At 46.4% G+C, this 25,195-nt stretch overlaps 1 protein-coding gene across 14 annotated transcripts in view; it reads left to right on the forward strand.

Annotated features, from left to right (window-relative positions):
- Positions 1-25,195, forward strand: part of CACNA1B (calcium voltage-gated channel subunit alpha1 B) — a 279,142-nt gene that overhangs the window by 89,255 nt on the left and 164,692 nt on the right. For all 14 annotated transcript variants that reach the window (XM_071817478.1, XM_071817476.1, XM_071817466.1 and 11 more), the window contains 3 exons: positions 8,782-8,873; positions 10,270-10,422; positions 14,740-14,927. In XM_071817478.1, coding sequence (XP_071673579.1) covers positions 8,782-8,873; positions 10,270-10,422; positions 14,740-14,927 — 433 coding nt within the window. The remainder of the gene's footprint in view (positions 1-8,781; positions 8,874-10,269; positions 10,423-14,739; positions 14,928-25,195) is intronic.

Raw genomic sequence — 25,195 nt, forward strand, 5'->3', positions numbered from 1 at the left:
GCTGCAAACAGAGCTCACCTGGGGCGGCTCTGAGCTGAGCTTTGTGTAGGCAAAATAGGGGAAAAAAGGGAGTTTATCTGTCACCTGCATGAAATACTGTTCCCCAAGCACACGTGCCGATATGGCTAAATTATCCTAGCAAAGCGAAGGGGGGAAGTTACAATTTCTGTTTTAAGTATGGAAGGAATAAATTCCAACTTTCCTGTGTCCACAGTGCAGCCTGCAACAGGTTTAAAGCACGGTACAGATGGCTGTGTAATTATTGCCAGCATCTACTCATTATATTAGATAAGGCCCTGGGTTTATTTAGCAGAAGCAGATGGAGGGAATACACAATATTTTAGATGTCTTGGCAAACTGTGTTTTCCTTAGAACAACATCACGTATTTGCTGTGATAGTTCTGGCCAAAAAAAAATTCTGAGAAAGAGTGAGAATCTTTGGAGAGTGACAATGAGGTGTGCATTAAATAAGAGATATTATATTGCAATCCTTATGATATCTAGTGCCTTATATTAATCTCATGTCAAGAGGAGAGTTTCAGCTTTTGTTTGAAAGTGTGTGGTTTTTGTGTCTCATAGACTCAACATCACACCAGCTGCCAATAGAAGCTGAGGAATCACAGGACAAATAGAGAGCCCTAATATTATTCTTTTTTTTAAATGGTTTTGACTTTTAATCCAGGCTTATTGATTTTGGGCCTACCTACTGATTTCTAGAGCGTGACTGCTGGCAATACTGCATCTCTGGGCAATGGCATGTACTGCAAGGTGGAAAATGCTTGGGGTTTGGGTTCTTTGAGGGCAGCAGATTTGGATGGGATGAGTATGAGGAACATGTGCATCTCTCTGCTTGCTCAGAGCTTTCATGGGCAAACCCTCCCACAGAGAGCAGTGACCTTGGTGACAAAGGGTCCCATGGCTGTGCTGTGGGTGGTGACCAGCCCCCTGGCCAGGCTTCAAGGGGACGAGAATCTCTGTGCCCGCTTAAACAGGTACCTGATAGCTTTCTGGTCTTTGTCCTTGTCCAAACACTGGACTGTCAGAGGCATTTTGTGTGGGGATATTTGCCAGAGATGGATGGGGTGCGGTTGTTTTGTGTGGTTGAACTCAACTCCAGCATCATCCAGCATGTCTGGGAAGGCACAGAATGGCAGGCAGAGGTGAGGGAGTCAGCACTGCCCAAGGGTCTAACGAGGTAGTGTAATGTGGTAGATACTTGGAGCCCATGACCTTGGGAAGCAGTCTGAGCCACTTAACATGCACGTGGGGAATAACAGCAAACCCAGTTTCTGCCCCAGCCCCTCTGGAGTTCAGCGTTTGCTCTCATCCACAGCTTAAGCAGTTTGCTGTGAACTAAATGCTCAGTGTATCATCTGCTTGTGATGGTTCTAAACTGGTGCAAAAACCAGGTGATTAAATTAACTTGTTACCCAGTGCCCCCCCTGCCATGAGCAGGGACATCTTCACCAGCTCAGGTTGCTCAGAGCCCCGTCCAGCCTGGCCTGGGATGTCTCCAGGGATGGTTCATCCACCACCTCTCTGCCCAACCTGGGCCAGGCTCTCACCACCCTCAGGGACAACAATTTCTTCCTCATGTCCAGCCTGAACCTCCCCTCTTTTAGTTTAAAACCATCACCCCTTGTCCTATCGCAACAGACCCTGCTAAAAAGTCTTCGAACCGTTTTGTTTTGCTTTTTAAACACTAGTGTAATTTGATAGTGATGACATTTTCTGCTCAACTCCTGAACAACTACTTCTGGGGACCGGCCAAATGCAGAGGGTGATGTGGTTCTGGTTCCAAATAACACGGATTTCGTCAGCGCTCCCAGGGCAGTCTGGCAAGGACGCTCTTGTTCGGTGGGTTCTGTAGGGAAGGAGGGCTGGACATGTGCTTTTAGTGACTCAGATCTCTTACCTCCCGCGGTGCCTGTGCTGCCCTGCTAGCCCACCTGGCAGAAAAATGCATCCCCCATCCACCGACCAGCTGTCCTGTGCCCTTTGCCCACTTTCGAACCACCAGCTCTTAGAGAGCAGAGTCACACTCCTCCCGACTTTCTGGCAGAGAAATAACAAGTAGTGTCTAGTTTGAGGGGTATTTTTCATGCACGCAGGATTTGAGGGTTTGCATTTCTGAGGAAAATGGCAGCTTTAAATCAAGTAAAAAATATTTGCAGACTTGACGTGAATTGCTTTTGCTAAAAAAGAAAACACATTAAAAGTCAGAATACTTCATTTTCGAATTTGACAAATGATACAAACAATCTCAAGTGATATTTTGTGTCTCTCTTCCTCCCTCACACCCTAAAGTACTCAAAACATTTTACTGACCCTGAAATTCCCCTATCTTCCTTAAGAATCTTGTTTGCTACCAAACTAACCCTTCTTAGCTTGTCCATGCACAAGAGACCAAGGTGTGGGATGTGTGACCCCAGACATCTCCAGAAAAATGCTTTGGGCTCCTGGCTGCTGCTCTCCACATCCTCCAATACCAGGTACAGAATGGGATGCCCTTTTCTAAGAAGTAAAGCAGTGTCTGTCTCTCCTTTGTGATGTTAATGAAGCGAGACTCAAGGTATGACCTACTTTCCAGCCACAATGAAGCACCGGATGGTTTTAACTCCTCCGTGCTCAGTTTTCCCAGTGTGAGCTCAAAATGTTTTGGACGTGTGCGTTTTGCTGCCAGCTGTCACCGCTTATTGCGGATGAGCCTCTTTGTCTACTCTGTGGTGTGGTACGTTCACATCTCTCCTGTGTAGAAGCAACAAGGACTTATTTGAGCAATTGCCTCGTAACTAAAATATCGTCCTTCATCCTGAGCAGAAGCCAAGCCCTCAGCTCCCTGTAAAACTGCATTTATTTTGTTGGAGCGTCGCACGCTGAATGTCTCGCTGTAGCAGAGGAGTGTGTGTCTGCAGAGGCTGCTCTCCCTGGCTTCTCCCTGGAGCCCGGCTAAGGAATTAGAGTCAGGAAAGTAGGTTGCAGGTGATTTGTGGGGAAGGAATCCTGCTCTCCTTTTGCTGTGTCCCCTCCCAGAACTCAGGAGCGTTTCTGCCATGTAAAGATGATGAGAGAGTTGGGTTCATGTCCAGGCAGCTCGCTCTGTGCTGGGGGCTGGTGGAAAGTTTAGTGCTCGTTACTAAAGTCTCAGAAATGCACCTGTTTGAGGTGAGATCAAGGGATTAATTTGCTGTTTGTGCCTCTGAAGCAGAGCAACCCCTTATCATTGAATATTGTTATTAGTGTATTTTATTTTGCCCTGTGTTCTCTTCATGTTATAGCTAAAGAGAAGTCGCTTCACCACAGTGAAGGCTGTTTTGATGGATTCATTCAAGTTTGGGACAAACATGTTTATCTCAGCAAGGGGATCAGCCTGAATTGCTCTGAGTAAGCTGATGTTAGGGAAAAGGTTAGGACCTGATACACAGTGTTGTAGATGTGCTTTGAAGAGAAGGAGTAGGCTTAGGTGCAATATGCAGATACCAGCTTTGGTGGTTAGACTTAGTGTTTGTCACCTGAAGGAGAGGCAGGGAGCTGGCAAGTTGGGGCTTTTCATGTGGGAGGGACCAGGCACAGCTGGTGGGGAAGTCACTGATGTAGTGATGGAGCCAACAGATGAACCTCGTAGTGCCATAAATTAAACGGTGCAATTAGCATGCCAGATCCACTTATCAGCTCAGACCTGGCATCAGCTGTGTGTCTTTGGTAGTCAAGATAAAGCTCACACACCATGAAATCAAACTGAGTGAAAAGGGGCATCTTTCCAACAGCTCCAGTCATCTCTCACGTGCAGGTTTGTGCTGTGGCTGGGAGAACCAGGAGCAGCAGGACCGGTGGCTGTTTTGTTGTGGTCCAAACCTGAACCAGGCTTGCTGCACTGAACAGAGCGGCTGCCGGTGTCCAAGGGGCTCCTGGCATCTCTTGGCTGGTTGCCTCCACTGACCTGCCCTCCGGTCCTGGGCAAGGAAATAATTCAGACCACATCACCAGCTTTTACTGACCCATCTCTTCAGTGTGTGCTCTGGAGCTAAGGAAATGAAAAATACTTGATTTGGGGTGCCTCTCAGCAGAGAGATGTCCACTCTCAGCACCTGCTGGGTCCTTTTGCAGCCTTTAGGGTGTGCAGCTGGTGTGGTTTCTCCCTGTGGGTCTTACTTGTTGGCTTCATGTGCTGCCAAGACTTTGCTGGTACATGGCAGGAAAGGGAGGCAAGTGATGCCCAGGTGCCACAAGTTACCAGAGACCTTGGTGCCACCTTCTCCACGGTGCTGCCTGTTTGCTGTTGATGCTTTACTGATCTTGGCGGTCAGTGCCAAAGGCCACCTAGATTTCTTACCGGGATGCCTCCAATAATACTCTATTTCTTATCTCCCTTCCCTAAACCAGCATAACCTGGTCCCTTCCTCCTGCAGCTCCTCCACCCGCTGTCCTAGTGACTCCACCAGATTTCACCTTGCATATGTGCAATCACAGGATCATTTTGGTTGGAAAAGACCCTCAAGATCATCGAGTCCAACCAGGTCAGGGACCTTCTCCACTCTTGAGCAGCAGAGGAGGAATTATAAGGAGTGGGTGGGCGAGGGTCACAGCACAGATTGAGATGATGGTCAGCTCATGGACCACTCCTAGATAGGAGTCAAACAATACTTATGGAGATATTTATTTTTCCCATTGGTTTCTATTTCCTGGGGGTCACTGGGGCTTGTTAAACGTCGGCAGCCTGTGCCCAAAGACTCTGGGAATAGGGTGATTTACTGGAGTTTTCTAGATCTTGAGGTTGATGTTCCCAAGGTGTCTGCATTTGGTAGGGCTGAATCTGTGGGTAAGAAGTGGCGACTGCTGTTTCTTTTCATAAGACAACTGCTGTACTGCTGCCGAGTTTTATCTTTTATTGAGGAAAGCTATCTGGTGGGTATTTAGCCTCTCTTCTAATCCCTCTGAGGAGATTGATTCGGTTCTTAGGAACGGGTGCTTGGGATAAAGTCTTTGAAAAAATTGCTGCTTTCGCTTACTTTCTAGGACTAGAGTTTATAATAAATAGAAAAGCTATGATAAAATTGCCTGCAATTCATGCAACTCGTCCTCTGGGTGAACCTGCCCTGGCACCTGTGCTGTCCAGTAGCGAGATCCCCTTGGAAGTGTTAATCGTTCTCGGTGATTAATCCCGCTGCTTTTTGCCGTGACTGCGCGTTATCGGCTCACGAGCAGACGCGCTGAAGCTGCTGGACTTGCAGCCAGTCCCAGTTCCCCCTGCACCGTTGTGATTCATAGACAGTGATGCCAGGAGATGATGGAAAACACAATCCGTCACCTGCAGATATGTATGTGCTGAGTGTGGCCTTGCCGACTGCTCTTTGAGGCTGGACCTGCGTTGTGGCTGCTCCTACAAGTGCAGACACCTATAGAAACCCTGTATTTGTGCTTTTCTGTTCTTGGCTCTTGCTTGGGATGTCTCCTGGATTTCTGTTCCTTCTCTTCCTGCCTTGGGGGAGAAGCAAAAGCACCTTTGTCACCTGCTCCCTGAGAGACCATCTGGAAAAGATTCAATAAATCCACTAAAAGGCCATTAAGGAGCAATGACAAGGTGGGGATGATCCTGAGGAGCTGAGTTAGGTTTTCCTGCTCCAGTCCCTGGGTTTAGAGATCTGGGACTAAGCTTGAAGGAGTCTTAAGGCATTTTGCTTGGTCAGGGCTTCGTTATCATGTCGTTCTGAAAAATGCAGCATCGTACATCTTGCTGAACCAGTACACAGAAATCCTGAGCTCCGAGGTACTTTAAGAAACAAATTGCTAATTATTTATGTTAGCATAACGCTCAGAAAGGAACTTTCCCTTCATTCTTTGCTTTCTTTTATACCCAAAGGAATAAGCTAATTTTATAATTTATTCCAGGCTTTGCCAGAACACAAGTTATCAAGTGCTTATCACAAATGTGGCCTCTGTCTCTGCGAACAGATGTCAGTCAGAGCTTAGTAGTGAAGGTGGTGATGCAGAAAGCAGCATTGAATCAAGTTATCATGAAAGTGGGGAAGAAGTGCAGCCGTCCTGAGCATGGTTGGGCTGGCAGGACGCGTGCCCAGGTCCCCAGCACCATGGGAGCACGGGGGGTTTGATGCTCGCCCATCCTGCTCGCAGGAGGAGTTCATTTCATTGCACTTAAACACTTGAAGTGCTACCAAATACAACATCCTAAAGCTATCAGATCTCCATGTTACAATCTGTTAAGATGCAAAAAGGGCTGCAGATCAATTCATTTATTCTTCCTGGCAAGGTTATCTCCTAAAATCTTCTCTTTTGCTATTTTTTCAGCTTTCACAGCTTTTCCAGCACTGGTTCACCCATCACTTCTGCTTTGTTCTGGGCTGTTGGCTGTGCAGCCAGGGATGCTCTGTGCTTGTCAGACAGCTCCTTTGATCTCTATATTTCTCTTATTTCTAATGATAATTCCACCTTGTTCTGGCCTAACCCACTGTGCCTTCTACAAGTTTTCAGCTGGAGTTGGGGGAAAAGTAAAACAGAATAATGGTACCTAGGCAAAGGTTATCTAGGGGATCACAGCACTAATGATGTGGGAATTAATGAATGATGGGGTGTTTGGCTGGGGGAAGGGCTGCCATGATCTGAGCAGACTGTTTGTAGTTTGTTAGGAAGACGGGACTGGATCAAAGATCTCCAGCCACTGGAACATTTACCGGCACCATGGAACTAATTGGTGGGGTCCCCCATTCCCTTCTATTTTGTCTTTGAATTTGGAAACGAAGCAATGAGCGGATCAAGCATCCCTCCTCTCAGCTTGTACCAGAAACCAGAGCTCTGCCTCATGACAGCACAAATCCATCTTAGCTCACTGGAGACTAATTGTGCTGTTAGTAGCAACATCCAATGTGGATGTTTGAGATTATCTTTTGACTTGAAGCGTGCGCTGTTCCCAGGCTGCCGAGGTTTATAAGTGAGCTATTAAGTTGTGAAGATGGAGAGAAGGAATGCAATCATTGTCATGGGTGCAAAAGATTAAATTAGAAGTCTCCGACTGCGATGGTTCTTAGTTTAAATTGTCTCCTGTTGCTTATGTTTAAACTGCTGATGCAATGTGAATTTTCTGGTCCTAAAAATGTCAGAACTGGTGTCTCAGATATAGATACCCTGCTCCTCAGGTCCTGGCTTGCGCTGCCTCTCTTGCCATCCAACACCTCAGCATGTTCTTTTCCTGATCTCCAGCACCTCCTGCTGATGGAGTCTGGCCCTTTCCGCACAGCGATGCTGCTCCCGCTCCTCCCTAAGCCAGGCTTGGCAACACTCAAGGACAGGGTTTATATCGGAGTGTGGCTATGCCCTGAACGCTCCCTACACAACTGTGTCACCTGCAGCTAGCTTTGCCAGACATCCTGCATAATACACATTACACAGTAAAACTACGTTTCATTTGAAATACTCTTTTTTTCTAGTATTTTTTATGGGAGCTTGATACTTTTTTTGACTGCTCTGCAGCCTCTTACCAGGCGCTGAGAAAAAAGGCCCCTGGGCAGGTGGAGGTAAATCACGGGTGCACACTGTGGGCGCTCAGCATCTCTGTGCACAAGCATGGGACACTTGCTGTGTCTGGGTGTTTAATCCCCAGGGATTCAGTGCCCAGGTCTGGCAGCCTTCTCCCAGCTCTGGAATCCCGGGTTTCAGCTGGGTTTGCAAGTCCCTCTTGGGGAAGGGTTGGCACAGTGCTGGGTTGGATCAGTCATTGTGGTTAACAAAGCGTTGAGATCTTCTATGGTGGGTACCAAGTGCCTGGGGGCTTGCAGACCCCATTGGTGGGCTGGGTGCTCAGCTACTTCCACCTTGGTAAAACAACCTGGGGACAAACCTGGTAAAAATTAACAGCAATTGCTTAAAATCACTTTAAATGGTGCTGTCAAGGGGGAGCTAATAAGAGGTTTTTTACTCTGGACTAACTGCGTAGTTGGCTTGTGCTAGAAAAGCCCTGTCTCAAATAAAGAATATTTCAGTTGAAGCATCATAACAAGTGCTGCAGTAACTCATGAACAGGGGTTTGCTCTGCTCTCCATGTGCCTTGCAGGCTCTTTGCTTAAGGACTTTGCATCATTGTGGCTTGTGGACACTGTGACAATAGTTTTTTCTTCTGCTGGAACACTGAAGGCATTTCATTTCCTTTGCATGCACTTTAATTTTTAAGAATCATTTGGTTTGGGGGTTGTATTTCTTATCAGAGTAACTGCAGTGTATCAGAGGAAGTACTTGCACTCACTCACTGGATATTCTCCTCAAATAAGATACTCTCAACAAAAGTTAATTTAGCACATACAGAGTAAACTGTTTACCTAGAAACTCCTTCAGCTATTAGGAAACACCAGACATCAGTACGTGAGTGATTGCTGAATTTATTATAGGGAGAAGCTCTGGCAGATAATTTCTAGCATAAGTGAGAGGTTTATTTCCCTCTTACTTTACCCTGAAAAAATGATATATATGCTTTACTGTAAGCACAGGGTGCTGCTCTTCAGTGGCCAGACCCAGCCCTGTTCACTATGTATAAATAGCCCCATAAACAGGCAGATATTTTGGATTTTCTTATAAGCTAAGCAAGACTCAGCAGCTCTGGAGGAGCATCTGAATTGATGATTTTCAGCGGACACAATTTGTAATATAATCACAGGTACAAAGTCTAAAGCAGTTTGAATATTTGCTGGTTTTACACAAGACTTGTCCGTGGTTTGGATACAGGAATTTGCATTTAATCTCATCTTTTGCACCTCTCTTTGCTTTTACAATTAGGATTTTAGCAACTGCTGGGACTGATTTTGACCTGCGGACCCTGCGAGCCGTCCGGGTGTTGCGACCTCTGAAGCTCGTCTCGGGAATCCCAAGTGAGTGTCACGATAACGTCATCTTCAGAGGAGCTCTATGGCTTTTGGGATGTCTCATACTTTTTTTGAGCAACGTTTTCTCCCTCTGCTTCATCACGGTCTGTGGCTCCTGCCTTTGGGAGGTTCTGGTTTTGTGTCTCCCTGTTTTGGGTACAGCCTGCTGATTTCAGCACTGCCCTCCCAAATTTTGCAGGTGAGCAGGAGGGGTTGGGGTTCAGCAGAGCCTTCAGGGCCGAATGGATTCTCTGGGGTCTGAAGACCTAAGACCCAAATTTGCAACTTTCAGGCTCCCAACCCCAAGTGTGGATCTTTTAACAGCTTTTACCAGCTGAGCATCCTGCACTGGGGATTTTACCCTTTGGATAAGGTGAAAAAATGAAGGGAAGGAGCAGGTGCTGCCTACACAATGGGCAGCTTGATATATTAATATTTTAAATGCTAATGTGAAGGGTCTGAATGCTCCAGTGAGGGACTACATCACACCTTGCTGAGGCCCTAGAACCATCAATATCCCCACACTGTTGCTTACAGCCTTGTTTTCAGCGATGCTGTGAAAGCTGAGTATGCTGCAGTTTTTTCCTCCTGCACTCATACACAAGCATGGTGTGTGCTTTTCTTCTACACTCTTAAGTATTTTTCCTCTCCAACAGATCCTCAGGCTTTATTTTTAGGCACGTACCTGATCAACCTTTGTAGTGCTGTGCAAGGTGGCAAGACAATGATGAGCATTCTCTATACGTTAGGAGAAGTCACCAAGGTGTCTTTCAGCAGCTGCATATCAATTAACTATTTTTGTTATGTGCAACTGTACGACGTTATCTGACATTTCCATCTCCCCAGCCTTATCTCCCTTGGTTTTAATTGAAAATGAGTTTTGCTGCCAGTGGCAAAGCTGTGGATGGGTCGCCCTGGAGACAGGGTTTTGTTTCTCCAGCAATGGGATGTGAAAGACATGGCAGCATCGTGGCTTTTTTGTGCCTTATAGAGGGGGAGGCAGCTCCTGCACAGCTTAGTGCATCCTGACCCCGGGACAGCGGGTACCACAGCAGCGCATCCTCCTGCATCCATAGGAGCTGCCTTAAGGACCTGGCCCAGCTCCAGGATGAGTTTTAAGACTCCACCGGCTTCAGGAAAAGTCATTTTTTTGGTCTCTGAAGCTGGAGAGAGCTTTGAATCTGTGATTTCAAGAAAAGGAGTCAGAAAAAGATAAATCTCCTGCTTGTCTCTCTCACATCTTGAGTATATTATGGCTGTAGCATCATCTTTATTGCACCCTGGGAAAAGCAGCATTGCTCGATATTGCCAATCCTTAGAACCCTCTCTCTCCTACCTCACCCCACCCCAAGCCCTTGTTTTCCTTCCCTCACCGTTTGCGTGTTTTGCTTTGTCCCCACAGGCTTGCAGGTTGTCCTCAAGTCCATCATGAAGGCGATGGTGCCCTTGCTTCAGATCGGGCTGCTCCTCTTCTTCGCCATCGTGATGTTTGCCATCATCGGGCTGGAGTTCTACATGGGCAAGTTCCACAAAACCTGCTTCTCTAATGAGACAGGTGAGTGTCGAGCTTCACTCCCACCCCAGCATATCATCCTGATGCTTCCAGCCCCCTCCGTTTGATTGGGATGCTTTCTATACTGCTCTTATGTTGCTTTTCCTTTTCCTCGTCTACGTTTATTGCATTGTTTTCTCTTTTTACCCACCTACATTAAGAGGTAACAAGCTTTTGTGTTAGGTCTACACAAGAGTGAGATGAAGGTTCTGAGGGCTGCCTGTCATGGGATTATATTTTTCATAGCAGAAATGCAGAACCACATCCCTGTTGTTCCAGTTTGTTGAAGGGAGGGGGGCTTTGTTGTTATCTTTTTGATTCCTTGGTGTCCATTTACATTTTCATTGGTTTTAGCTTTATAAACAGCTGCTGAACACTGAATTTCCTTGCAAGGTTTCTGGAGCAAGTTGCATGGGTATGAGGACATCAGGGTGAAACAGTGAGGTTGGGAAGACTGGGAGTGACCAAAAAACAAGGGGGGGAGCAATAGATGGAAGGCAAGAAGCCCTTTGATGGAGAAAGGATAAAAGTGTCCTTTGAAGAGAGCAGGGCAAGGGAAGTTGGGTGAATGTGTCTGCATGGGGATGAATGATTAACCCCAGAGATGGAGGTGGAGAGGAGTGATGCCCAGAGACCCTCGCTGGGACCCGCTGCTGTGTCAAAGCCACCTGCTTGTCCATGGCTCAGAACTTATCCCAAATTTAAACAAACAAACAAACCCAGAACCCACCCATTTTTTAGTGTAATTTTAAAATATTCCTTTGTAGCAGTGATAATATATGTTGGTTATCTGGGTGATCCACAGACAAAAATGTTGTTTTTGTCTGCAAAAGATTACAACTTAAAGTACAATTGACCATCTTTAAAAACACAGTCTTGTATTCTCAGTGATTATCACTAACAGGTTGTAATATCGATTTATTTGTATGCGTTCAAACGGTAATAAACCAACATCCCAGCCAAATCCCTGGGCATCCTTCACAGTGCTTTGTAACAAGGACATGGAAACAGTTTAACATATTCAGTTCACACAGAGCTTTGCAAAATCACGGTGAATTTTTTTGCTTACGTTCCTATATAACATTATAAAACCAGAACACAACTTGTAAAGGACAGTCAGGTGCTTAGAGATGGCTTGTGAGCGGAGCACAACGATTCTTGGGGAAAAAGAGGGAATTTTTGGACTGGATTTGTAGGGGAGGAAGATGGTTTTTTTGGGGGGTGGGGGGGGTGTGGTGTGTTCATGGCGAGCAGAACAGGTCACGGCCCCCCGCACTGTCTCAGCAATTACAGAGGAACAGTAACAATGGCAATATAGGTGTGCAGGGAGCACCAGTGCTTTTGGTGGGATGGTGAGGAGAAAGCAATTACCAACACGTTTGTATTTTCCAGGAGCACTTTCAGGTCTGTTAAATTGCAGCCTTAGAATGAGGTGGGTGATTTTTCTCTTTGCATCCTTCATTTGCAGAGAACGGCTGCAGGCTAAGCTCTGAGGATCTTGCTGCCCCGTTTCCCCAAAAATAAGACAGGGTCTTATACAAATTTTGCTTCAAAAGGTGCTTCCTTTTTTACACGTATAGCGGCCTGGGCACTATTTAACTTGACTGTTTTTTTAATGAACTGTAACTAGGGCTTATTTTTAGAGTAGGGCTTATATTTTGAGCATCCTGAAAAATCAAGCTAGGGCTTATTTTTGGGGGTAGTGTCTTATTTTTGGGGAAACAGGGTAATGTGCTGACTTTAGCCATTGGGCTAAAGAGAAGAAAGATTAAAAAATTGATATAATTTTTTCCCCTCTTCTCAGAAACTAGTTAACTTAAATGGGAAAAGACAGCCCAAATCTGCTTGCACTCTCTGCAGACAAGGCTCTGACATCAGTGATGACTGAGAGGTGGCTCTGCCAGGCTTGGGGACAGAGAACAGATTTTAGTCACGTGTAATGTCATGTGTAGGTGACTCTCGCTTGCTGGGCGGCCCCCAGCTGGGAATTGGGAGCGCGGCCGAAAAACTGGTGTGCGCGTTGTGTATCTCTGCGTCGCAGCACCTGGTGTCTCGGTGGGGGACACGGCATGGCCGGGCTCATCCCCCCTTGCCCCCTCGCCAGGCGGTGTGGGAAAGCGCCTGCGTTTACAGGCACCGGTCTCTGCTTTTCTCAAGGGCTGACGAGCTGTTCGTGGGATGAATTACAGGGATCGATTCCCCCCGCTCGGCGGGAAATGGGGCAATGGTGTTTCTGGAAAGGCGGAGAGCGGTGAGGTTTCCTGGCGCTGCGGTCCCTTGTGAGCGGAGCAGCAAGAGCATCCCGCAAAACCATCAGCCGAGCTTTTTAAAGCCTAAGTGCTCATCGTCTCCAAAGAGGTGCATTAATAAGACCGGGACTGATACCACGGGCTTAGGGGTGGAAATGTGAACCCTGTGAAAGAGATGCCTCTACCAGAGGGTTGTATATTGGAGGATGATGCCCCAAATTGAGCAAACAATTGAGATTTTTCCTGGAATCAGGAGCTGTACGAGAGGTACCAGCTGTTACTCCAGGACATCATGGGGGAACCGAGTAGAGGTGTCAACAGCAAACGCTGCTCAAGCCCTGGGTAGGTCAGTAATAAACTGCAATCAAGAGGGATATTGGGGACCAAAAGATGGCGAAAGGGTCATTCAAGGCCTTTGCCACTCAGCCTGTTCTAAGCCAGTGAAAACTTTATTTTAGTGAAAAATGGGTAAAAATGAATGGCAGTGCATGTTCCAGCAGATGTGTGACTTCTTTTCTTCACCCCACATCCTCCTATTGTGCTGAGACACGATGATTTTAAAGCAGATGAGCCAGCCCAAGTGCTCCAGGGTAGAAGGGCATCACGTTTGATTCCCAATTTCCCTTGAGACTCTGCTTTTCTCTGTCATCTCCAGCCATGGGATAGGGGCACCAGTTCTGGTTTCTCTTACAGAAAGTAAGAAAAAAGAAGAAAACAACCCCCCATAATCCTACTTAGTAGACATGCATTATATTTTCAAGAGCATTACCTGACAACAAAAGGCCAAACAGAGATAACACTGGATTCTCTTTTAGGGTACAAATGGTCTGTGAGAACCAAATTCAGTATTTTCTTTTTGTAGACTTGTCTTAGTAAGCCCTTGTGAAAGCCTGTGGTGACCCATATGGGAGCTGGAGAGAGATGCCCTGTATTAAGGTGTTGAGTCAACAGGAAAACACATCACACAAACGTAAATATATATATATATATATCCTGGAGCCACAGTGACGATTTTGTTTTCCTCCTGCAGACTTTGCTCTATGGAATGATTATTCCTAATTATTGTTAGCGCTGATCTTGTTTTCCCCCTGGTGAATCTGATTTTGTGCAGTTTGCTGCTCCATTACCGTAACGTGTCACTTTTAAAACCCTTTAATATTCCCCAAATTGCATCTCTGTGTAAACAGGAATATTACTTGCTCTATTTATTTACTTCGAAAACCCAGCACTTCAGTTTTCCGAACTGTTGGTGCTTGCAACATTTCTGGAGGGCTGCAATGCTCCAGACTTCACAGCTGACTCTGGAAGATGCTGACCACCCTTCTGACCGTCCCTTGTGGTCCTTAGTGGTGACAGACCCTTCCTCCTTTGACTTCTTTGGGTCTGACATGGAACTCAGCAGAGAAACCCCATCCCTGCTGCACATGAGGTTGCCAGCTGGATGTTTTCCCTGCCATGTGTACCTGCACTCCATAGCTTTGCCCTTTTGAGCAGAAATATGAGGTTTACAGAGGGGGTGGAGCTCTTAGGCCACTCGCAGGTTGCGGTGGTGGCACCACCTTGTGCTGAAGCCAGGGGGTCCTCATGCAGCTGTGGTCTCACATCTGTATCTGGGCAATTTTGGGCTGTCTGCAAGCAGGTCTTGCTTAAGCCACTGGTGACGAATTTGCCCTTTTGCTTTAATGTTATAGTGCCAATAGTCAGCACTTAGCTGTGCTCTGTGAGGGTCTATTGTTGGCTCGTGTTTGAAGTGTGCGTGGTCTCTAAGGTCTTACTTTTAATATGCTGGGTTGTTTTTGTGCTATTTGTCATGTATGACATGGCTGAACACTTGGACAAACTTTAAATTATAGGCACTTCAGGGATAGTTTTGCTCCACCCTACCACTAAACCATCTCTTACAACATATATAAATGATTGTATGGGTGTAATGACTTTTACATGCCCATAGCAGCACGAGGAAGCCTGAACTGGAGCAGACGTCCCTGCAGCGGTGCAGGGAGGATGCAGCAGCACCAGCTGCTCGAATGGTTTCGGTCGGTGACGTTTTCCCTGTTGTTGTTCTCTGCAGGTGACGAGGTGGGAGATTTTCCGTGCGGAGAGGAGCCCCCTGCCCGGCAGTGCGAGAGCGGGACCACCTGCAGGGAGTACTGGCAAGGGCCCAACTACGGCATCACCAACTTCGACAACATCCTCTTCGCTGTGCTCACCGTCTTCCAGTGCATCACCATGGAGGGATGGACCGACATCCTCTACAATGTGAGTCTGATGGGGCATCTCCTGAGACGCTGTTACACAATGTGTTAGTTTGGAAATGGTTGTTCTGGAAAGAAAAAGAGCAATAAGTAATTTTGTTTGTGCGTTTTCCCCTTCTTGATTAACACCTCACCCTGCTTCTTAGGAGGATTGTTCCTGTTTTCTTAGAGAGTTGTTCTGCAGGTCCTGGAAAAGCTCTTGAACCACTACTGTGGCCTGTGGTGGTTTGAGGCTGCAGATTTGCTTACCTGCAACATGATGTCCTGTGTCAAGTGTGGCGTTAGCATCTGTAAGAAATGGTATGTGTCCCTCCAAGGTGCTGGTGTGCTTGGTTTATAGGATGGGTGGACGTGTAGGAGAAAGTTCTCACAATGTCTCATAGAAAATCACTTACTAAACTGCACAATATAGGGTGGCAAAACCAGTGAATCATTTATAATTTGTACCTAGAGGTTTCCTCTCCTCACCAGGTCTATCCTTCCTGACCAGACTTGTAGTCTACATCAATGAACAGCACCAGCTGGGTGTGAGCACTGAGATCCAGTGCTGGTTTTGGCAACTCCAATACAATTTCACAAAGCCCCGTTGGTCACCTTCACACTTGGCACGACTCCATTGGCTGTAGAGAAGATACACCAGGCTGAATTTCCTCCCCAGGGTCTTTGCTGGCTGTGTCTCCTGCCAGCCGGGACCGGGACTGTCACAGCTGCTCGAGGTCAGAACCTCTTGATTGGTTTTACTGCTTCAAATTTTACAAAGAGTAGGGCAACCTCACCCAGTTAGCAAAATCTGACTGGACTCCACTGTTTTTCAGGCAGAGCGATGCTCTCATTTGTGTCTGTAATTTATACCTACCCTTTGGAGGCATCCTGTCTTGAGATGCAAGCACCTAACCCTTGCTAACCAGCCGGGAATGAAGCCTTTCAGCTGGTTTCCAGTGTCTGTACCATATTCCTTTGCAAAATGTGGCATCTGGGAGCTGGAAGGGACCCATGTGTCTGTTTCAGACCTGTTCTCCCCAGTTTCATGATTTGCTTAGATATTCACATGTTTCTACAGTGGGTGTGTAAAGTATTATGATTCAGGTCTGGAGGATGGCCCAGCAGTTTTGTGCTTCAGTTCTCTATGGTAGTAAAGATCTTTATCAAGTACCTGAGCACGAAGGAGAGAGACCATTTCACTGGCCCGTAGGACTGCAGAGTGTTCAGTCTACTTCATTATAGACTCCAGACCCATGCTGGGCTCTTTCGTAGGCTTTTCTGTGAGAGTTTCTGTAGCAACAGGGAAGTATTATTAATATCAACCACAGTAAATTGCAAGGTACAAATCAGCTGTGTTTGAAGCCAATATATCTGATGTATTACCTTCTCTGTTTATTGCTCAGTTCCTCCAGTTCTCCACAGTCTCTACCTGCTTGAAACAATGTCTAGAAGAGCCCATTTCCCCCACTGCTTGTCCTCCCCTTGCCCTGAAACTTCATCACGCAACCAGTTACTCCCACTCTCATTCAGCAATCCTGCTCCATCCTTCTAGTGCCAATCGTTGTAAGAAAACCCATTAGCATCCTGGCTGGAATTGATTAATCAATATGTGGTGTATTAGATCATCTTCTCCCAAACTACCTTTTGTACCACATGCAAAAAACAGAGCTTACTATTGGGATATCGATTTTGGGGGCTGCTTTGAAGATTATTATAGCATCATTCTTGATACCCATTAATCTAATTGGAAAGAGATGCCTGGATGAGATGCAGCGGGTATTTGTTGTACAATGTCAGGCCTTGCCTGAGACCCCAAGTTAGGGTTTAATGCTTGGTGGGTTCAGGTCTCTGGCAGATATGAGGGTCTTGTTGGGTGGGGGGTGAGGGTGTGTGTTGTGCTGCAGAACCACTCAGCAGATGCTGTTCACGTAACTGTTAGAGCAGCCAGCTCTGTCCCCTCTCCCTCGTCCCTGCCCCACGTGCTGTGTCACCCCCTCCCCGTGCTGCTCCGCTTGCAGAGGAGCTGGCTGAGCTTTTGTTGGTTGGTAGCTGAGAAAAGCTGTGAGCGGAGAAAATCCACTCTGTGCAGCCTTTCACTTTTCCAGAGCTTCAGTCACCTGCTCTTTTCTGGCTGCTTGGCTTCCGTCTTGGTTTCTTCTGTGCCCGCTCTAAGTTCAGCAAATTTAAAAATGAAGCAGAAGGCCAAACCACACCGGAGCAATGACTGAAAACCCAACGTGGTGGGTGTTATAAAGATGTAGTTGTCAGGCTGTGCAGAGGTAGCAGCAATGCAATCAGCCCATCTTTACAGCACCAGTCAACCCAGCAACTGCACAGTAATGCTGCTCGAACCAGTTGGGTCCCTACTGGATCTGTACTGGGAAGAAGCTGGAAGATGTTACATCTTGCCCCCAGAACTTGAACGGTGCGGTGAGCAAGCATGTGCGAGGGTCCTTCTCCTTGGTTTTGGAAGATCAATAAGTCAGCCAGAATATTTAGGATCAGACAACAGCTGAATGCCAGAGGTTATTACTTGTTTAGGGAGCTTTGATTCACCACTTGGGTTCTCCACTGGTGAGTGAACTTTTGCAGTGGTGGAGCTGGTTTCCCTCCACAAGGAAACCAGTATTCCCTGATGCAGGATACTCATCAGAGCTGAGCTATGAACCTACTTTCAATGTGTTCCTTAATTAAGATTTGCAAAAGGCTGTGGGACCACAAAAGGCAAGATATGGTCTATGTAACCTGTGATTATGCATCAGTAAAAAAAAAAAAGGCTGATGCTTTTTCTTCCCCGAACTAGAAAGTGGGAAAAGTTGTTGTTCCTCAGGCTCAGCAGAGCCCTTCCCTCATTTCTCCCTTTGTGTGTCCGCTGTCTTGTGTTGGCTTGGTTTAGTTGGGGTAGGTTTTGTTGCCTTGCTTGTGCAGACCCTCTCCCTTCCTGCTGCTCAAGCAGACAGCCCCACATGGGTTCTATTCTTAGGGCTGAAATCCCTTTGATGCCAGGCAGTCTAGGACTGAGACCCATTACAGGGAAGCTGAGGTTAGGACCGGCTTCCTTAATGGGCCGTTCATTTCCTTCTGGAAAATGGCGGATTGATTGATTGATTGCTCTGCATCAATAAGGCTTTGTTATTGCTTCTCTTTTCCTGCTACTACATTTGCTGTGGGGTGTTCGGAAGAGCTGGGTGTTTTGGTTTGCAGTGGTGATGGCTGCGCTCAGCCGCAGGGTGAGACAAACTTTACCAGTTCAGCATTAATTTAACTGTGTCCTGAAAGCAGCTTGGAGAACAAAATGTCTGTCCGTGGTGGCATCAGGCAAGCTGAAGGGTTTGGTATAAACTGATGTTCAGGAAAGAGGGAGCTTGGGCTTGAGTGTAGTGGCTTGGCTCCGGTCTTTCCAAAGCAAGAGCTTTGTTGTGAAGGGTTGTTTAGTCATTTCTAAAGGATTCAGATGACTTTATAGGCGGTCCAGATGCAGCCTTCCTACAGATTGAGGGAAAAATAGCATCAAAGGCTAGACTTCGCAGCAAGTAATCCACCTTGCAAATATTCACTCCTTCTCCTGTGATAAATGGAGGAATTATGAGGGAAGGGAGAATAGAAGTTCACGAATCTCAGCCCAGTTTTGCCTTGCTGATGCTCTGTTTATACTTTCACAGAGTTTTATTTTAATTAGGGCCAATGAAAGCTTTCTAGCAAGATTTTATCTGGAAAGTGATTTATGCTTAAAGCGAAAAGACTGAATCATCAGTTGGGTGAAGTGCTTTAAGAACAAGCTGGGGAAAACTCCTTCCTGAATCAGCAGCACGACAGCACCAGAGCAACTGCTCCGAACGAGCTCTCCTGTGGGCTGCAGGCTTGTCAGCTGTGACCTGTTTCTACTCACCAAGCTCCAAGGACCAACAGGTGATTTAGGAAAGTTGCTGTGTCCTGAGCACTGGGAAGCACCTTTTCTTCAGCAAATGGAGTGCACTTACTCTTGCGAATTCAAGGCTTCAGCACGATCTGACACACACTGGTAGCCTTCAATGAGATAGCTTGGGCAGACCTAGCACTGAAACTGTGATAGCTTGGAACTCAGTGCTTTTTGTTGCATACTCAGTGGATTGGGAAGGTTTCTGAGCTCTTTGCTGTGGTTGTTACAGTTCAAACTAGCTGGTCTATACCCCTCCGTGAGGTGCAGTCACATCTCTGCAGTGAAGGTCCATTAGGATCTTCCAGGGAGCTGAGGAATATGGTTTGTGCTCCCAGGTCTCCTGCAGAAAATCGTGGGTCACACCTGATTCATCTGAAGTTCACTGAAGTCTTGATGTTGGCTTTCAAAGAGCTGGGTTTTCACCTTTTATCTTTTCTCTGCAGAAGTTCAAAGCTACATGGTGGAATTTGCTTTGCAAAATAGGGGCTCCTTGCAGGAAAGGAGAAATGTCAAAGTGTACGCTCACTCTCTTTTGATCTTAATGGCAAGAGATTTTCATGTGTCTTCTATTTTTTGTTGTCAAATATTAGTGTCCAGTGGGTATTTCAGGACTGCGGATGGGGCCTAACCTAATATGCTTCTAAGTAGGAATGAGCAGTTCAAATAAAATGTAAGTTTACCCTAAATTGGATCCCAACTAGAACTTTATCCTCACTGAATTTAGAATAGCTTATGATTCACTTGGTATTTCTCTTTGAATTTCTTGATTGCTATAAAGGTACAGAAATGGAAGGTCATAGTATAACAGTTTTATTTCCAGCCCAACGCAGAGGTGGTTGTGTTGGTGGGATGGTGAATGTGTTTGACCCAGTTGTTTGGAGACCAAAGACGTATGCCTTTCTGGGGGCATTATTTACCTATAAAGATGGAATCATTGACACTCGGCCTTCAGCAGTCAGCACTGTGAGCGGAGGAACCGAAGGTGATGCTCCTCGGCAGGAGTTTGGGTGGGACTGGCACTGGCTGCCTGGACCACGAGTACAAAACCCTCCAGGAGGGTGTAGGAGGAGGGTGGGCGGGTGTGCAACAGAAAGCAGAAGGGAAATAACATAAAGCAGGATTCCCTCATCCTGGAGATTTGGATTAAGGTTTCTCTTGGCTCACTGCCTGCTTGTGTGATTCCTCCTGGGATCAAGACCCACCATGCTTTCAGTCACCCTTAAATCTGTGAGTTAAGGCTTTTAAAGGTGACTTAAGTGGCTTTTTTGCTGACCTTTTTCTCATGATTGTGCTTTCATGTGAGGTTATGCACTTGGCTTTCCTGATGTGTGACTGTCACACCTGCTTTGGTACAGCAGTAAATGCAGTAGCAAAGTCTGTGGGACTCTGGGAAGGTGGCTTTGAAATGGCTCTTCTCTCTTAACACACCTAACATGCTGTTGTCTGCTGTCTGTTAAAGTGACCTGAGGCCAGCCCACTAAGATACAAATCCAAAATTGTTTATAGTGATGTTTGTGTGTCCTGGGGCTTGGCAGTCTGTGGCATCAGTGGCTGAGGAGGTTTGTGATGGGCTCGGTCTCCTGGGATTACTCTGTGTGAGTATCAGCTCTCATTCTGCGCTAACGTATTGAGGAGCAAAACTGTTCAGGCAGGAAAAGGGGGGAAAATGGCTGCTTTCCTTACAGTGTGTTAACAGGAAGAATAAGCACAAGGAAAGGTTGTTTTGCTGCTCTGAATCACACAAGAGGTTGATGATGTGGTTTCTTTCTTTTACGCTGTGTTCTCTTTTGTGTGCGAAGGACAAGCTTTGCTCCAGTTAAATGTGGAGTGCCAGGACCCAAGGTTTGGAGAGCAGCACCTGCAAAACAAAGTCTGGGACATGATTTAGTGCTAGATCTAGGTTATGGTTGGACTTGATGATCTCTTCCAATCAAAATGATTCTATGATTGACTTACTATCCATGATTGGCATCAGCAGCTGCACAAAAGCCCCATGAAAACAAGGATGCTCTGCCTTCACTTAGGCTTTCTGATCTTGTGAGCTGGGACGCTCTCTGGGAGCATAGCATGTGGCCAAGGCTTCAAGATTTCCTGGGTCTCCAAAGAGGTGGACGTAGCCTTGGTGGAGATTTATTAATGCAGCACACAGTGGGAAGTAAGGAACAATAGCTGAAAATAATCAATAACTGCTTAGAGCTTAGAGTGAAGAAATGTGCCACCACAGCCTTGTCTGTAGCAAGGAGCCTGTTCTGCTTTCTCTTTTTCTTTAAGAGCATTTCAGATCCAAGAGCGCACAGCATCTGCCTCACAGCTGGGTTACACATAGAGTGTAAAATGTCCCCTGGGCCTGTCTGGGGGACAGATTACCCTTGGGACCCGGTGTTGAACTTTTCTTGTCACTGTGCATTTGCTCTTGGAAATGCACTGAGTGCCAAGGGAGATGCCCAGGACCAGACGCTGTGTTTTGGAGCCAGCAGAGCGTGTGTAACACGATGGAGACAGGAGCTGAGCTCCTCTGCTAACATGCATGTAATTGTGCGCTCTTTCTCCTGGCAGTTTCATAAAAGAGAAAAAAATCCCCTAATGTTGTTAGTGTTGAATTGCATTCACTATTGAGTTAGGATGACTTTAATCTGCTAATAAGAATCAGCCGTCTTCTATGTGTGCACAAAGGTGATGGATAACTCCCTGCTTCCTGCTGCTGCTGTGGGGTTGGTGCTGATTTCTTGTGTTTCGGTACCATCAGTCTCTTAAAGGAAAGCTGGGCAGCGATGGTGGGGCTGAGAAGAGGCAGCCAAGTGCCTGGCAGCAGCTTTGAGTGCAGGATGGGTGCGATAGCGAATACCTGTGAGAGAAGAAAGGGAAAGCTTAGACTGTGGATTGGTGTTTGTGCAGAACAGGTGCTGGAAGTGTGCAGAAGGCAGGGACTGACTTAAAGACGACCGAGCCCTGGCAAGAGAAGCACAGAACAGATCAGCCGAACTATTAAGCACAAAACCATGTTTGGAAGCCCGAGCTGTATCCTTGCCGTGTGTGAAACCCATCCCGACAGAGAGCACACAGACTGTACATTGCCCATGTCCCATTTATGCCTGTTCTGAGGTCTTGGACGGGTTGATGCATAGAGCTTCTTCCAGCTGGTTATAGAGGCATGAATTTCACCCTTGTTTCCTGCTGATTTTAAGCCTGTTCCATCCCATTAACCTGTAACAACACATGTTTTGCTTGAATGGCAGGGGTGATTGTTATTATGTAGAAAAATTAGTTGTCTTAGGTCAATGCTTCCTCATTTAGATTATCATCATCGCTTCTGTGTGATAGTCATCTAGGTCTCAACATCTCTCCTAAGTTTCAAAAAGAATCAGCTATTGCTTGTGTCCTGCTGCCAGGCAGAAACCTGGTGCCATAAGAATAACAAAACATCTCTGTTCTTCAAAACCACCCCTAGAGCTCTGTGCCCAAACTGTCCTGAGCATCTTGCTCTTGCACAAAAGGTGGACTGGATTTCTTGTCTCCCTTTTCCCCAGAGAGAAGCCTCACAACAGGCTTTAGAGTAAAATATTTGCTACTCATGAGACCTTGTCAGTTAATATAGATAAGGTGGTGTATAATGAATTGGTGTGTTCATCAACACGCTTGTAATTCAGCTGAAAAATCCTTTGGAGATCACTGAACAAGCAGCACAAGTTTCCCCTGCTTAACTGATCCGCTCTGCTGGCCCCTGCGAGGAAAGAAACACGTGGTAGATGGAGGAATCTGTGCAACGGTGCGGGATGATGAGCTGTCTGTACAACCATCTTGTACCTGTCTCAATTCTGCCTTGGCCGCTATCTATCTGCTTTTCTCCTGGATTTTGAAAGGTCATAAGGCCTGTTTGCCAAGGGGCTGAACTCCCAGATGCTTTAGGGGTGCAGTGTTACTGCATGGCAGGCTTTTGCATATTTCTGGAAGGTTTTCAGAAATCCAAAAATATTGTAATAGAAGAAGTGGAATATGTCTAAGGCTAATATGTCTTTGAAATGTTTAGATACCAAGATGGGTGCAATCCATGTCTCTGACCGTGCCGGGGTCTCCATCTGTCTGTAAGCAGAGACTGACCCTGTGCCCACGTGGACGTTTTCTCTAAGACTAGAAGAACCGGGACATTTCAGTCCCGATTCAGCAAATCACCTTGTTCAGAAAAGCACTTGAGCAAATGTGTAGAGCTGAGCAAGAGCTTAAGTGCCTTGCTGAATCTTCTGCATTTTATTTAATGTTTCAGTGAAGGTTTATTCAAAATGACTGTGGGGTTGCCACCTCCAGGTTTAATAGGAGACATTTGAGATATACAGCAGGAGAGTGACATATATCATAGAAACTTAAAGAGCCCCTTCAGCTGAGGAACGACTCTCTGAAAAGAAATGAACATCTCCAAACAACAGCTTAATCATCAGTGCTTGCCAAGAAGTGAAAACTCCAGCTGAAGAAATCCACTTGCAGCTTGACAACGTTATAGCATCGAGGGTACAAGCAGCTCTCTTACAAGCCCAACAATTGCTTTCCCACACAGGATGAAAAAGGCAGCTGCGTGCTTTCAGAACGACACCAGTCTGCTTGTGCCGTGACTGCTACATCTGTGCTTGGAGTGGAGCGGAATAACAAAACACTCCTAAGAAAACCAAAAGTGAAGACCTTACTTGCTCTTGTAGTTCCTACGGCAACCCAAAATACTGTCGGCAAGGTTCTCCCGCAGAGGAGGATGGCTGTGCGTGGGCTCTGGGAGAAAGTCTTTGTTCATTAATCCACAGACCATGTAGGAACAAAGGCAGGCTGCTGTAACTGCTCTAGTACCGGTGCAACTGGCATCTTGGCTGTGGGATGAACAGGATGCTCAGTGTGCAGGTGAAAGGCAGCTCGGGGGGCGTTGAGCTTGGGGAACCCAACAAATGGGGGTATGATGCCCATTTTATGTGTTGTGTAGACAGTAGAGAGGCAGAGAACAGTCTGCTGGGGCAGGGATCCTCTGTGGTCAGTCCTACATGAGGGTATCAGGGTGCTACAACAAGGAGTAAGCTGAAGCTGTGCTTTGGCAGAAGGTGTCATCATTCTCCTTTGCCTTCAGGGTCAGCACTGGTGATGTTCAAGCCTCTCTCCTACTTTTATAGAATGGGTTGAAGGGACCTTCCCGGCTCCCCCAGTGCCCCCCCTGCCATGAGCAGGGACATCTTCACCAGCTCAGGTTGCTCAGAGCCCCGTCCAGCCTGGCCTGGGATGTCTCCAGGGATGGGGCATCCACCACCTCCCTGGAAAACATGTGTTTTTTCTCCAACAGATCAAGTTTCCAGCACTATATAGATGTCAGATAGGAAATTTATAATTCAGGGTTTGTTTAGCTTGGTTTGTTTGTTTGTTTTCCAGCAACATTTTCACATTCTTGTGTTAACTTGTGCCAAAATTCAGCAAATCATCTGCAGGAGGAAAATTGCCCAGTAACTGTGGAAAGCAGGATAGCTGCTCATGAAACAAGGTAAACAGTAGATTGAAGTCACCAGTCCAGACTGAAAAGTCATGCAAGACTGAGAGAGTTCATCTGCCTGGGTTCTCAGGACACAGCCCAAGCAGCTGGAGAACTAGCATTAGTTGTTATGGTGGAAGCACCAGCTGTCGTTCAGCTGGATTAAAGAAATATTTTCTCATTTGTTTCTGAACAGAGAAGTGGGTAAATCTGGAGCAATTACTCTGTGCAGAGCCATAGCGATGCTGGTACCAGCCAGGAGTCAGCTCCTCGCAGGGCTCCATCTCCATGGGAGGAACACAAGAGGACAAAGCAGTTGGTTCCATTTTAGTTTTGACCAGGTGTTTCCCAACGTGACAGGTGTAATCTGGAGCATTTGCAACTGTGTTTTAATAAGGGTTAAGTCACCTCCTCATCAACACAGCAAGAAAATCTCCATGTAGCTGCTTATTTTAGGGTTAGTTTGTTTATAGCATGGCCTGGGGCAGAATTTTCGCTGTTCAGCAGGTCCTCTCCCAGCGAGGATTCTTAGAATACGGAGGAGAGCAACTCTGGGCCAGCCTCATAATTTTCTGCAGACTTAATGAATTTACACTATAGTAAATATTTTCACACTTTAATTTGGAATTTCACAGTTTCTATTCAAATTTGGAACAATTTGGCAAGGCTTGTGGCTAAGAAAAAAAAAATCCCTTTTCCCTGTAGCAGACAGTCCTTTTCTATTTAAAATCCTATCATAAAACCTCATTAAACATCTTTAGATAGAGCTGACAGGATCATGACCAACTGTTTTTTGTTTTATCTGAAACAGGAAGACTGTAGAGATAAACTACAGTCCTGGGAAGTGGGGTTTGCATTGACAAAGGACTGTTGGACT

This window comes from Patagioenas fasciata, chromosome 20 (genome assembly GCF_037038585.1).
Source record: "Patagioenas fasciata isolate bPatFas1 chromosome 20, bPatFas1.hap1, whole genome shotgun sequence".
Taxonomy (NCBI): Eukaryota; Metazoa; Chordata; class Aves; order Columbiformes; family Columbidae; genus Patagioenas; species Patagioenas fasciata.